The sequence below is a fragment of the Rhinolophus ferrumequinum genome, chromosome X, assembly GCF_004115265.2.
Source record: "Rhinolophus ferrumequinum isolate MPI-CBG mRhiFer1 chromosome X, mRhiFer1_v1.p, whole genome shotgun sequence".
Classification (NCBI taxonomy): domain Eukaryota; kingdom Metazoa; phylum Chordata; class Mammalia; order Chiroptera; family Rhinolophidae; genus Rhinolophus; species Rhinolophus ferrumequinum.
The window spans coordinates 32,065,816-32,081,263 of record NC_046284.1 but is presented as its reverse complement, the minus strand read 5'-3'; the positions used below and the strand labels follow the sequence as shown (position 1 = coordinate 32,081,263).

Below are 15,448 nucleotides of genomic sequence, written 5' to 3'. Positions count from 1 at the left end.
CTCTCTCTGGACACAGCCAGACTTCCGGGACTCAGCCAGGGCTCTCAGGGCACTGCTACTCTCTCTGGGCACACCCCAACTTCCTGGGTTCAGCCAGGATTCTCAGGGTACCACCAGTCTTTCTGGGCACAGCCAGTCTTCCTGGGCACAGCCAGTCTTTCTCACATATTCTCGACAGCAGCTGGTCGAGACACAAAAGCATACATCCGCCAGTTCCACTACGTGGTGGTACGTTCCAAGCAAACAATCAAGCGGTCCATTAAATTAGGGATGGAGCCCATTCTCCATAGTCCACAGTCATTCGCCAAGGCTATGCGTTAGCCTCACAATGTGTGCCCTTTCCGTAGGGCAAGGGCTCCAAGTCCTCCCCAAACTGGGGGTAAGGGACGACCTTGACCTCACCCCATCTTCCACCAAGGACTCAGCAAGTGTTTCCTCCTGGGATTACAAGTCCTGTATCCGGGCTGCCTCAGCAAGCACTTCCCAGCCCACAGGGCCACAACGACCTTTGCTTTCTCCGGCCTATGTTGTTTGGGGAACCGTCCATGTCTTTCCAACCCTTCACGGGGGTCCAGCTCTCTAGCAACTGCTCCTCCTGGTCTTCCTGAGACTGATGCACAAATTGCTCCACTGCACTTTGGAAAGCTTTGGCCGGCACCGTACCCTGCTCGCTGCGTCATTTGTCATGCAAGGCGTCCGGCGGGATCTCAGCTCCCATTCTCCACATAAAAACGCAGGATGTGGCTAGGCCAAAAAGGAACACCCACGGAGCCATAAGTAGGGGAGTCATACCACTATAGTCTCACTGGAGGCTGGCTTCACACGATGTGTGACCTGCTGTCCACTTTTCTGCCTGCCAACTGACCCCTTGCTAACTGCAATCTGCCGTGCTAACTGCAACCTGCACTTGCCAGCCCCCATCTTCTTGCTAGCCCCCATTTTTCTGCTAGTGTAGCCCCGGCAGTTATATTAGTGGCCAATGACTCACTGGTTACAGCTGACACCAACTAGCCACAGCTGACGGCCATCCAATCACAGTTGATGGCCATTTACTACCCGAGTGAGCACCTTTCCATGTGAGCCCGAGAGCCTGGAAACTGCACTCCTGGCTCTGTCCCCACACAGCTTTTACAAAGAAAGCACAAAAGGATAGCTTTGGAATTGAGGCTTATCCCACAGGGAGGGAAAGGAGACTTCCTGGAGAAGAATCACAGAATAAGGATCTTTGAACTCTAGTATATCCAAAGATAGGTCTCTGGATAAGGAAGGAGAATATGGCAATCGAATAGTGGGAATTTCAGAATAAAATTTAGATTTCTGGCTCAAAAATTATGGGCTTTTGGATCCACAATGATTACCTCTTATTAGTATCAGAAGGAACTTATTTGCTCACAGAATAGCCAACCTAGGAAGAGGGTTTAAATGGCAAATGGAGGAAAAGTGAGAGGAAAATAATAATAAGAAGAATGTCTATTATTACTGAATTGGTAACTATGGACGACTCTGTATGCAATATGCTCTTCCCAAAATGCCCTCTTATCCATTTTTTCACCTAATGACTCCTTATGATTTTAGATCAAAATGATTTTTAGGCCATTTTCTCATGGAAATTTCTACTTTCCCTCTTCCACCTGCATCAGCACTTCCTCTGCCACCACTATTCCTAGCTGGGTTAGGTCTGCCACCTCTAAGTGTTCCTACCTTGGAATAACTTAAATTCAGTAAAGTACTTATGGTATTGTTATTTACTTTGCTTGCTTGGGCTTCCCTATCACAGAAAGTGTCTGAATGTGAAGACTTTGGATCTATAGCCAAGGTTCAAAATCTGACCTGGATCTGCTACTTCTTACCTGTAGGATTTTTTAAAGTTCCTTAACACCTCTGTACCTCAGTTTGCCCATCTGTCAATGAAGATGGTGACACTAATAGTACCTACCACCTGTAGTTATTGTAAGGATTAAAGCAGTTGATTTAAAAGGGCTTAGAACAGTGTTTAGAATCTAGTGATGCTATACATTTAGTTATCATTACTATTACTGGTACTAGACTATAAGTTTCCTGAGTAAAGGGAATCATATTCCTCATAGTAGCTGCAGTATATGATGAATAATTAGTAAATGTTTGCTGAATGCCACCCTATGCAAGACATGCTCAATAATCCACAGACTATGTGAATATTACACAGGTATATGTGAATATTATACACAGGTATATATGAATATTACATATTTTTAGAGTAAATTAAAGCTAATGTGCTCTCTTAATTGTAGCGACTCTGAATTCCTATCCTTGCCAGCAAGGCAGTGCCAGTCTCTTATATTGAAAATAATATTTATTGCAGTTTCTATGTGCCCAGATCTGAGCAGACATTTTACATATATTATCTCATTCAGTTCTCAAAACAGCCACAGTAGGTGGAATCTGTCATTTTCTCCACATAACAAATGGAGAAAGTGAGGCTCATGGAAGTTAAGTAATGTGTCCGAGTTCACAACTATATAGTAACTTAGACCAGGGCTGTTTAAGCACATATGTTTAACTCATCATCCAGGCTCCACATCTTTGGCAATGTTCCCATCTTTCCAGATTGTGAAAGACATTCCCATCACCTCACCCTAAAAAGATAATCCAGATTTTGGGAATGTGGAGAGAAGTCTTGGAGGAGGAGCTAGGAAGACTGATCTCTGAGTAAGGGCAGCCTCAGGGAAGGACATAATCCTGAATGTAATTGGTAGTCAGGGCATTGTTTCTATGAATGACAGAAGGCAGGTAATAATTCAAAAACTGTTCTGGAGATTTATCACAGGGCAATCTTATAAAGCCTCACAGATGTATGCCATCAAACCTAGGGGAGGGAATGGTTTGAATTGGAATTTGCTGGTTGTTATAAATTTAATATTTATATCCCTTCAAAATTCCTATGTTGAAATCTAATCCCAGTGTGATAGTATTTGGAGGTAGAGCCATTCAGAGGTTATTAGTTCCTGAGGGTGGAGCCTTCACAATTAGGATTAGTGCCCTTATAAAGGAGTCCCCTGAGTGCTCCCTCCCCCATTCTGCCATGTGAGGACTGCAAGAAGATAGCAGTTTATGAATTAAGAAGTAGGTTCTCACCAGACGCTGAATTTGCCAGTGCCTTGATCTTGGATTTCCCAGACTCCAGAACTGTATGAAATAAGTGTTTGTTGTTTAGACTATGCAGTATATGGTATTGTTGTTAGAGCAGCCTGAATGGACTAAGAGTATATCCATTTGAAAGCATACATCGAGAGGAAGTGAAATGTTTTATGTGTATACTTGGAGGAAATCATGAACATAAAGGTAGAAACATCTTTAACTAAATGAAGATAGAAGTAGAAAAGGACAAATAGTAGAGTGATTTCTTTTGTATTATTATTGCTACTATTATTGTAACATTTATCAAGTGCTTGTTATGTGCCTGACTGCTCTAAACATACTATAAGCATTAACTTATTTACTCCTCACAACAGCTTTATGAATAAGTGTTACTATCATCCTTGAAAATGAGAAAACTGAGGCATTGCAAGGTCAAGTAATATGTCCAAGGTCATACAGGTAACAGATGGTGGTTTAGGGAGTCTACAATAAGCTTTTGGCCAGATAGAGGAAATAGATACTCATTTCTAACACAGTCCACAAAAATGTCCTAAAAATAGTGTAGTAAACACTACTGATTTCAACTCTACAGACATCTGCCAGACATGTGACGAGTGTCCAATCTCCCTTGTTGACAACTCCAATTCCAAGAAGGTAGAGAAAATGAGAAGGAGACTTGCTTCTCTCACTGACTCAAAGAAGAAAAAAGAAAAATACAAGAAAAAGAAACTGGTGAGTTGAAGGTGATAGAAAACTTTAGAGAAAACAACCATTTTAGCTTAGAGTCCCTAAGTACATCATGAATCAAAAATCCTAGACTTTAGGAAAGGAGGTCTATAAAATGAAGTAGGTATAATACCATGTCCTGAGAACACTTTGTAAAAAGGAGATGAATTAGGAGTTGGGAAGGTTTGTTTTCTACTGAAATCTGTGTGCCTGTACTGGGTGTTCATGTTGAGGTTTCTAAAGAACATGTACCAAAATAAAGGGATGAAAATCTAGGATAAATAAATATAAGAAGTTGTGATGAAAATAATGCCAAGAAGGTAATACCCCAGATGAGCCTGACACTCGGGGAAAAAAAAAAAAAAACTGCTAAAGATGACTAAAGAGTTTTTGTTTTGTTTTTATGAAAATATATTTAGAGCAAAAAGAGCAAGGATAGGACAGATGTGCAACTCATGCAATGTTACTGAGTGACCGAGATCAGGGAGGCCTTCTCAACAACTAGTTTTCTTGGTGAAAAAGCATGATCATTGACTTAAAAGGGTAAAAATGAATATCGGTAACTGTAAATTGAAGCCTAAGCTAGGCAAAGTGTTCATAAGATGGCACTTAACTGTTTTAAATTAATTAAAATTATATTTCATGAGTGGTGAGAGGTCTTATGGATTGGATACCTAGTCATAGTTGCTAAAGTTTCAGGACTGAGGTGAAATGTGTCAGAAGACTGGAGACAGCAACAATTGACTCTGGTGTTCAAAAGGGATAGAAAGCCCAAGGACTCCTTAGACTAGACCAAGATACATCATGTTGGTTGAGTGCAAAATTCTAAAACAGGTTATTTAAAAAAATAATTTATAGCACTTAGAGAAAGATAGTAACGATGAGAAGGCAGCATAAACTCTCTAAGAACAAGTCCTGTAAGACAAATCTCATTTTATTTCAATTTTTGACATGGTTATTGGATTGGCAGATCAGTAAAAATGTAGGTATACTGTATCTAGATATCAGCAACACATTGACGAAGTCTCTCATGATATGCCTGTGAAAAAGATTGAGAAATGTGGGTTGTGCATAGTAAAAGAATATTGCCTGATGGGAAAATGTCAATCTGCAGGGAAGTTTCAGTGACATGCTACAGAGCTCTGACCTTGATCTTGCCCTATATACCATTTTTATTATCGACTTACATAAAAGTGAGGAAAGCGAACTTAACAAACCTAAAGATGACACAACTATGGTAGCAATACTATGCATACTTTGTATGGCAGAATTAGAATTCAGCTCCATCTCCACAGGCTAACAAGATGAGATCAAATTAGGCTAAATCAAGCCTGTAATCATATTTCCACCTGTACCCCTACATCCCAAACACACAATTTAAAAAAGCTTCAACTATATAATTATGGAATAAATTAATTGTGGCTTAGCCTTAGAACTTGTTAAAAAGTTTTAAGAGTTTAGTTACCCAGTGTTCTCAATATGTATCAGTAGTGTTATGTAGCCTTCAAAAAAGCTGATAGTGGAGAGCATTAAAAGAAATATTTAATTAGAAAAAGGGAGACAACTGATTGTTGGTGATTCCTAAATGAGTCAATCAAACAAGATGATTGCAAAGACTTCCATCTACGTCACTTCAGATCTACTCCCAGACCTTGCTCATGGGGCAGCCATAAATGGCCATGCTGATGTTTTTTAAAAATCACATGACCTTCTCTCTCCTTAGCCTTAGCTGACTGAGAAAATTACAAACAAGGCTTGCCAAGAAACTTAAACTCAACCTGGTACAAAAGGGATTAACCAGGCTAATCAAATTCCCTCTCTTATGTTTCTGAACTAAAGGGGAACAGAATTTGCCACCCCAAACTATGTCTCTTTGGCATGTTGGTTATTTTGGGTGATTAGTTTGAAGAGACAGCAGATACAGGAGAAACTCTGAAAACCAAGTAGAAGTCACCCTTTGTAAGAGACATTAACATTTATAAGGGAACTCTCCATTTGTAAGTATGTCACCCCCTCTTTACCAGGAAGAAGAGGATGACTCAATCTCCAGAATCTGTTAACAATGGAAAAGGCATGAAACCTTACCCTTGTTCTCTGTGCTTTTCCTGATAATCTCCCATAATTGTCTCCCCACTCACAATATCTTTCGTCTTCAGCTGAAGATGGTATTTAAAGTGATGGCTTGTGCCATTTTGACAAGTTATTTAGTTTTCTAGGTCTCTCCCATGTATACAAGAGATATACATGTTATTAAAATTCTGTTTGCTTTTTTCCCTGTAATTTTTTATTATAGGGTGGTCTCAGTCAAGAACCTATAAGGATAGAAGAAAAATAATTTTTCTTCCCCTACAGAACCTACAGCTAGCAAGAGAATTAGACAGTTAGGAATGGAACATGCAGCTAAAGGTATGAGATAAGAGGCGCCAAGTGGTACACTAGGAGTCTTGTGGTACTCTGGAAACCAGACGGTATTATGAGAAAGTAGAAATTATGTGGTAGATAAATGAAATATTGAGCTAATGATACGCTACTGGACAAAGAAAGGGGCAGAGAGGGACAAAAATGGCGAGAATTGCTGAGTCACGTCAGTGCCAGAGATCTACTGACCTTACCTTCCTGTGGGGGTAGACCAATCTTACTTTGGTTCCCAGGAACTGACTGTATACCTAAAAAGATGTTTTCATTACTCCAGGCAACCTGAATGACCTGTGCTCCTTGTAACCAAAGAGCCTAATAAGAACCCACACCTATATTCAGCCATCGCCATGACACTTCAAGAGCAGTTTGGACAAACTGAATTGTGGGACTGGAGTGTTGAGAGACCAGGATGGAGGGTTTGAAACCAGTTAATGTGAGGAACAGGTGAAGAAACTGGGGCAACATTTAGTTAAAATAAGAGAAGAATCAGGAATACCCAAGAGCTGTCAGGTATAAGAGGTATTTTATTTATTCTGTGAGACTCTAGAACTAGATCTGGGAGAAATGGGCAGAGTTAACAGGTGAGAAATTTTGGTTCAATAAGTACATTCCAGTAGTTGTTTGTGATGGCATGGAATGTGTTAGGAATGAGTCAAGTCCCTGTTTTGGCGATATTTAAGCAGAGGCAGGTGACAACTCAGTAGGGGTAGAAATATTACTTTTGAATTGTGTAATGCTTTACAACATATGAGGCACTTTGTGCTACACTAGCTTCATCTTCCTACAACCTGTTGAGACACGGAGTTTTATATTCATTTTTACAGATGAAGAGCTGAGGCTCAAACAGGTTATGTTACACAGTCATGAGTAAGCATCAGGGTACCACAGTTACTTTTTATTGAATACATGTGAGATAAACATTTTAAAGGATATATTTGGAATATTCTAGCTGATCAGGATGATAGGATTTCTAGGTTATTTAAAAAAGGTCATCCATGTGATGCTGAATATATTTTCAAATGTACTAAAAAGGTATTCTCTGCTCAGTTTAACATGAAAACTTATGCTCTTCTCTGTGTCTTGTAAAAATGAGACCGATTAATACATTCCTTGTATAGAAACAGAAGGTCCGTGGGTGCAGTTTGTACAAACATGCCTAGATGCACATTTAAAATAAAAATAGTTCTCTCTCTCCATTTGCCTGAGCCCATTCCCCACCCTCCTTCCAGTTTTCCTGTTATTTGGCTTCTTAGAGGAAATGAGTGTGATTGCTTGTCAGGATTGCTAGTTAACCAGATTGCCTCAGTATTTTCTTCGTTCTTTATCACTAAGTCCTGCAAAGAAATTTAAAAAAAAAAAAGTGTGTAAATCACCACCGTTAGTGGAAACTCCTTGAATATATAGTGTACATTGATTTCTGCTTCTCTCACTTCATTCACCGCTCCGCTTTCAATTTTTAAAAAAATGATAAACCCTATCACTAGCACAGTTCTAACTGGGTTATCTTCATTGTAGGTGCTGGCTGCTATATTTTCTCTTAGGAGATATCGGAAATAACAGTTTATGAAACTATGTAATCTAGTAAGTGATGGATGATACAGAGTTTCCTGGATTTGGGCCATGCTTTCAGTTTGTTGGTGGTGACATATTCTCTGATGCCATGGCTGGCATTTAACTTAATATGCTGCTTAGGAAAACAATAACCAGCCTTATAATGTGGGTTTTTTAGTCCTTCCCTTTCCATTCCAATTTCCAGAAATTGATCACAACTGACACCAGACATTGCTTTCCAAGTGATACATTATACCCATTGTTTATATACAAATGTGTTTAGAAAAAGCTTTGGTGGAAAAAGCATGTAGAAGACAAAGGGAAGTCCTTGAATTTATAACAGAATACTATCTTTTACTAGGTAATGTTTTTCTATGTTAATAGAAAGTTGTAATTTTTTATTTAAGATAGTGACGAGAAATGACGAACAATTTCTCAGTTAATCCCATCTAGTGTTAAAAGTCTATTATGATGAAGGGACCTAGAGCTTTGGAGGAGTAAAACTTAAATTACATGACAAAGATTTGAGGAATGAACCTGGAAATGTAAATACATGAAGTAACAGAAAAAATAGAAGCAAACTTATTTGCTCAAAAGACCAAATTTCATCCTAAAGGTAGACTCAAGTTATATGTGGACTTCCAATTCATGAAGCAAATCCTTTTTAAAAAATGTTCGAAGGCAATTTACTTTTTCAAAGAATCTTATAATAAATAAAATGCAAACAATTGCTGTTTCTCCGATTGTGTTTGGATTTTCCTGTAGTATTGCTGTTTCTTAAATCAAGAGACCATTACATTTTAGTAGTTTGAGGATGCAATGATAGTTTAGATCAGGGGTGTCCAAACTGTGGCCCGCGGGCCAACTGCGGCCCGCAATCCATTTTTAATTGGCCCGCAGCAAATTCCAAAAATATATTTAGTTTACTTAAATAAACCAGGTGAGGCAATACGTACTTCACCTCGAGTGAGTGGCCCGAATGTTTGTGTACTTTACCACATATGGCCCTTGGTAAAAAACGTTGAAAAAAGTTTGGACACCCCTGGTTTAGATAATGGCTTTGCTTCCTATGTTTTTGTGGGTGTCTGCCTGTGGGGTGTTTACACATCTATGATCTCATCTTTTCACATGAATCTGCTTTGGTCTGTGTGTGCGTGTATGCCTGAATTTAGATGTGTGCATCTGTGTGCTCATCTGTGTTTGCAGAGAGTTCTGCCCTTTTGTCCATGCATGTGAATGATTATCTCTGTGTTCATGTGTGTGTCTCTGCAGATATCTATGATGAAATGAGTTTCTGCACTCAGTGAAATCATCCTCTGCCAATCCTTAAGTTTAATGGGCTCAATAATAGGTCAAGTACCTGGTCTCCAATGGTATGTTGCTATTCAAGACCCAGCTGTTATGCAAATGAACTGAGTCCTGTGTACTGGTTGGGGGAACTGGAGCAGCTGGGCTGGCCTGGCTGCGGGTAGTCATTGATCTCCTCTGAAGAGAGTCCACTGCAGGGGGTGGCTTCCTAGCACAGGTGCAGGCATGAGGAGGTGGCGGCGGAGGCGGGAGAGGTCTGAAGGTGAACTGGTTGTGTGGGCTGCTCTGCATGTCTAAAGAGGAGAGAAGAAAAACACAAAATGGAAATTTAGTCTATCACTTGGCAGTCAGGGAAACACAGCTTGTCAGACTTATCAGATTTCAGAATAATATAACCTGTGGGGTGGGGGGAAGAGTTTTAAGTTCAGTCTATCTGTAAAAATGTCACTTAACTTCCAAAAACACGTGCCACATGCTCATGAAATGTAAAGCATTCACAGTTGCATTTACACGTAAATTCTTCAGGGCTACAGCTGCTAAAAAGTACATGAGGCTGCCTCACAGAATTTGTCATAGTTTCTGCTACTGAACAAATAAATCATCAACAAGACATGAAGCTACAGAACAGAAGTGAGCTGATTTCGATTAATCACAAAAGTCACTTCAGAAAATACCAGTGAAAGGCACAAATTTATTGCAAGGAAATTCATCTGACACTTCCAGTAAAACTATAAGGCTAACTTCTGACTTACCTCAAAAAAGGATGTTAGCCTGCCTACACGGGAGCAAATCTATACTTCAGAAAAACAGCTCAAAAGTGTGTAACTCAACGGCATGAAACTAATCTCTTTGCCAGCTACCCCTACTCAGAGTGCTACTTGTAAAAAACGGGCTAAAAGAAGTTCGTTCATGTTAATATACTTGGGATGACAAAAAATGTGTAAAATGGACACTTAGATCAACATTGCTCAAGCAGTAGTTCGCCATAATCAGAAGTGTCTGGACACTGAGGATAACCACTTTGAGCACCTCTCGTAATTGCTCAGTCAGACGTGATATGTATTCATCTTTTGTTATCAGTATATATTGAGTATTACAATTTTAATAGTTTCTTATTTTCTTCAAATGTGTATACATTTTTTTTGGCACCACTGGTATATATATATATTTCCATGGCCATGCAAAGCACAGTCTGCACCCAGAGCCCACTGCCACCTTTCTAGAAGCTCTGCAGTATTAGCAGCAGGGAAGCAGGGAAATTATTTTTTTTCTCTGCCTGTTTGCAGAGGGGGCAGCCTGGGACACAGGTCCTTATACGTCTTTTGTTGCTATTGTTTGGTATTTTTCCACTGTTTTCCTGGTAGGCACAAGTAAAGACAGTGAGTTAGAATTTGCTCCATGAGAAATACCCCAATTAAACCCCTTTGAAAAGAAATCGCTACTGTAGCTGAAGCCACCTCTCTTCCATAGGAGAAACATAATAGATGTCAAGTCATTTGTAATACCAGCAGGGTCTGGATAAACTTTGCATAGAACATTGCTTTGCCCCACCTCCCAAATGACTGAGAACTGAAAAGCAGAAAAATACCAGAGGCTTTTGGTGCTTCCCTAAACTCAGCTCTTTTGTGGGGAGACTCACTTTGCAGTGGCTGATAACACACACACACACACACACACACGCACGCACGCATGCACGCACACACAAATCACTTCTTTCAGTCCTTCCAACTCAAACTTGAATTTTGAAGATATTGATATGGTTTTTGTATTTAAAATGATACTAGTGCCCCAAGAGCATCACAAATTCTTAATTGTGTTTTCTAGTATGGATGGATCTCCCTTTAAATGAACATACTATATGAACAACAGAATTGTACAAAAGATAGGGAATGGATCAGAGATCATTCATTTTATACAAAGAATTTCTTTAGATAGATAGCTATCCTTGTGTGTTTAAAAGAAACAAATGCTTCATGAATTTTCTGAATCACCTCCCTTATTCCAGACCCAGCCCAAATGCCATATCCACTAAAAATCATCATAACTATATAACATCTCATTAATTTTTTTAAACCTCTGGGCTCATACTCGTAACCATAACCAGAAGTATGCTTTCCACCCTGGGACTCAAAAAGCATTGAATGCTGTGATGCAAAGGACCTTAGAGATCGTCTCATTGTGCAGATGAGAAAACCAGTGCTCAGAGAATTGCTTGTCAAGGGACATCTCCTGACTCTGGCTAGTGCTCCATTCACTGCATTGCAGATCTCAGTAATACAAATTCTTTTTTCACCTCCTTAAGATTAGAGGCACAAAATCCCCCACATTTTCTGGATTTTTCACTTATGACATACCACCTTGCATTGCAGTGATTTATCAGTGTGCTTACCTCTTAGATCATACCTCTTTAAATGTAGAAAAAAAGGCAGTGTTCTGTAATGCTGTGCAGCACAGGAGAATGGAAAGAGCACAGAATTTCGGGGTATTGCAAACCTGGGTTTGAGTTATGCCTCTGCTATTTTGAAGCTTTAACCCCTCATTTGTAAAATGAATATAACCATCTTTTTTTCAAACAAGTTTAATTCATGTAAACTGTGCTTGGACATAGTATGTCAGTGGTATTTGTTTATTGAACGTAGTAGAAATATGAAACTTTAAGACTGGAAATGACCATAGAGATCATTTAGTTCAGCCCTCCGTCCTCCCTTCTGCATTTTACAGATGAGGAACCCAAGGTTCAGAAAGGTCAAGCGACTTGTTCAAAGTCATTCAACTTGTGTGAATTTGCCTACCTGTGTCTCATGATTCCCAGCCCAGTACTCTTTCTATTATACTCTTCTAGAGAATAAATATGACTCTCTTCTCTGACTTTAACACTTAGTATTCTTATCATAAATTTGGGACCTGAGTTTGCCTTTTACAGCATTACACTGATATCCCATGTTTTTGTCTTATCTTCAAAAATAGGCTCATGTTTCTTAAAGCAAAATTATCTATTTTTCTTGTATGCCATATAACAATGAGTACAGTGTTAGGTACAGAGTAAAATTCCTAAAAGCTTTTATTGACAAAAAACTGTTTCCCTGGACAATCCTCAGTGTTCCTCTGGCTCCTTCATTCTGATGTAGCTATTGGACATCTATTTGATAGTTCACAGAGCAGAAGATTTCCCTTTTGGGGGTCTCAGTGGAATCTCTCTAAGAGCTATGGGAAAAGACAGTTGATACCCTGAAAAGGGTGCTTAAAATCATGCCCCTCCAAGACATGAAAAGAGCAGCAGTGACTCACTCTACAGATTTGCCATCTAAATCCGTGAACTTAATGACACGGGGAAATGAAGCAAAGGGTGGGAGTCCAGAGATAGAAAAAAAAAGGAATCAATTTTAGGTCTTTGGTTCATAAAATCTCCAAATGATACATAGGACATCTATTATTCTAATCAGTAGAGTTTCTGCCACTACAGGTGTTCAAAAGAAAGAAAGCTTATATTCATTACAATTGTTCAAAAGAAAAAAAATCACTCATTGTCATCAGGATTTACTGCTTCCTGGATTTCCTCACAACTCCCTTATTATTATGAAAAAATTATAAAAAATTCTACTTCATTTCTACTTCATCAAAAACTACAATTATAGCGTTATATTATACCACTTCTGCTACAGGTAGAACTGCTTTGTATTTTTATTTTTATTATATATATGTAATAAATATATATATATATATATATATAATTATATATTTTATTATATATAATAAATATATATTATATATATATATATATATATATAACATGTATATATAGTGTGTGTGTTTTGATTTATATTTATTTTATTCTGTATTTTTGTTTGCATACTTTAAATATCCAGAGACTGCCCTACTTGTTAAAAACTGTCTTTAAAAGCTTTCACAATATTGGATTGTTGCACTGAGTGGAATACATTCAGATCATAAGCCCTTATGAAATGCAAATCATCTTAGCATCTTTCTTTTTTTCACCTCAGGAAAAAGGTAGAGAATGCACTTGTTCCCTCCCAAATGAAGTAATTTAATCCTTGGGCTCCATGAAATGGGATTTCTTAACATTAAACCCTAATGAAAAATACATCAGGGTTCAATGTCAGGAGATCTAGAACACCAATTCTAAGGGTTGAGAGTCACATGCACTCACTTCCAAATATATCTGGCAACCATATATTTCTGTGCCTGAGAGACATGCAAAGAAGAAGGGAGGTGAGGAGAGTAGTGATTATGCAAATGCAGATACCCAGACATACTTATAAAGCTTTCTGAAAGGAAATTAAGTTTTTGATCAAAAGGTCCAATTCACATAATATACTTGGATAGGAGCCAGTTTTAGGTTCGAGGTCTTAAAATAACTTGGTAAGAAAAATCTCTCCTGGTGGAAAAGATTGTTCCAAACTGTCTTATAGTTTGTCAAGTCCAAGGCATTTTAAGTGTAGCAGAGCTCTTTACAGAAGTGTAAGCCTTTAGAAACAGCATTGCCCTTGTCTCCAAAAGGTTAGTATGAGAAGAAAATTGTCATGCGTAGCTTTTTCTTTTTTCTCTTTTTTGAACACACAATGTGATATATAGATAACATATTACAGAATTGTGCACCTGAAATCTATGTAACCTTGCTAACAATTGTCACCCCAATGACCTTTAATTTAAAAAAAAAAAAAAGAAGAAAAGAAACCTTATTTTGGATCACGTGTTACAGAAACTTTCCACCAGAAATTAGAGTATTTTTCAAAAACACGATGTGGGAAATTATCAGGTTGTCCATTAGGATGCTTTGCTGCTTTCATTTCATTAGCATACAAATTCAATTCAGTTATAAGGCAGTGTTTGCATTTCTAAAGTTCATGGCACTATGCAAAGTCATGCATGGACAAAGGATTTATAGGAAAACACGGTTGGGACAGAAGACCTGAAGTTTGCTTGTGAAAGTGGGTGTCAGAATGGTTGCAACTTATGAGTTATTGTGAAGTGGTGGAAGAAGGGTTACCTGAATCAAAACAGAAAATTCTAACACCACATGTGGATAAGGAAGGCTCCTAACACATGTGGTGAACTATGATAGCTGGTGAGTGTTTTTCAGGTGTATGTATGTACGTATGTGTGCATGATGTGTATTCCTAGGAGTCTCGTTCTGCTGTATACACTTTTATGAATTCACCCAGTATTTTTAACAGGTGGAAATCATACATATGCAAATGGAAATTTATCTTACACTCAAATTATTCTCAAATATACCAACAGCATAGAAACAATTTATTTTCAAAACAAGCTTTTTAGCAGAAGTAAATAAGTTTCTTTAGGTATTAAAATATTGTCATTAATCAGTAATAAGAAATATGAGGTATGAACAAAAAAATACAGTGAATGTTTACATTTAAACAACAAAAATTCTGAACCAGCAAATGGGAACGGAGAAAGGAAGCATGCTGAATAAAATCAAATACTGAAATACGAAAGTTTCTTTTACATATACTTAATGGTAAGGACTCAAAAAAATGCTGAACTGAAATACACAACAAAAAAAGAAGACAAAGAGGGGAAAAAAATCATACAATACCACGACACTGATTAACAGTCAGCAACAAAGAGGCAAAGAAACAATGGAGGAACAGTCATACCAGAAAAGATATGACAGTAGGAAATCCTCACATATCAATAATCACCCTAAATGTAAATGGACTGAACTCACCAATAAAAAGGCATAGAGTGGCAGATTGGATCAAAAAACTAAACACAATCATACACTGCCTTCAAGAGACACATCTAAGCCTCAAAGACAAATACAGACTCAACATGAAAGGGTGGAAATTGACACTTTAAGCAAATTGTATCCAGAGAAAAACAGGTGTATCCATACTGATATCAGACGAAACAGACTTCATGATAAAGATGGTAACAAGACACAAACAAAGACATTTCATAATGATGAAGGGGACTATATAACAAGAAGATATAGAAGATATAACAACTATCAATATTTATGCCCCAAATCAGGGAACACAAAAATATACAAAACAACTACTAACAGAACTAAAGGGAAAAATTGACCAAACACAATTATAGTAGGGGACCTAAATACATCATTGACAGCTATGGGTAAATCAGCCAAACAGAAAACAAATAAAGAAATATCACCCGTAAATGACACTTTAGATGAAATGGACATAATTGACATTTATAGAGCACTTCACCCTAGAACATCAGACTATACATTCTTTTCTAGTGTACATGGAACATTCTCAAGGATAGACCATATACTGGGACATAAAACTAGCCTCAGCAAATTTAAGAACATTGAAATCATACC

General features: G+C 38.1%; 1 protein-coding gene across 2 annotated transcripts in view; it reads right to left on the bottom strand.

Annotated features, from left to right (window-relative positions):
• The window catches only part of TENM1 (teneurin transmembrane protein 1), a 1,301,460-nt gene that overhangs the window by 537,103 nt on the left and 748,909 nt on the right, over window positions 1–15,448 (bottom strand). For both annotated transcript variants that reach the window (XM_033111932.1, XM_033111941.1), the window contains exon 7: window positions 9,173–9,413. In XM_033111932.1, coding sequence (XP_032967823.1) covers window positions 9,173–9,413 — 241 coding nt within the window. The remainder of the gene's footprint in view (window positions 1–9,172; window positions 9,414–15,448) is intronic.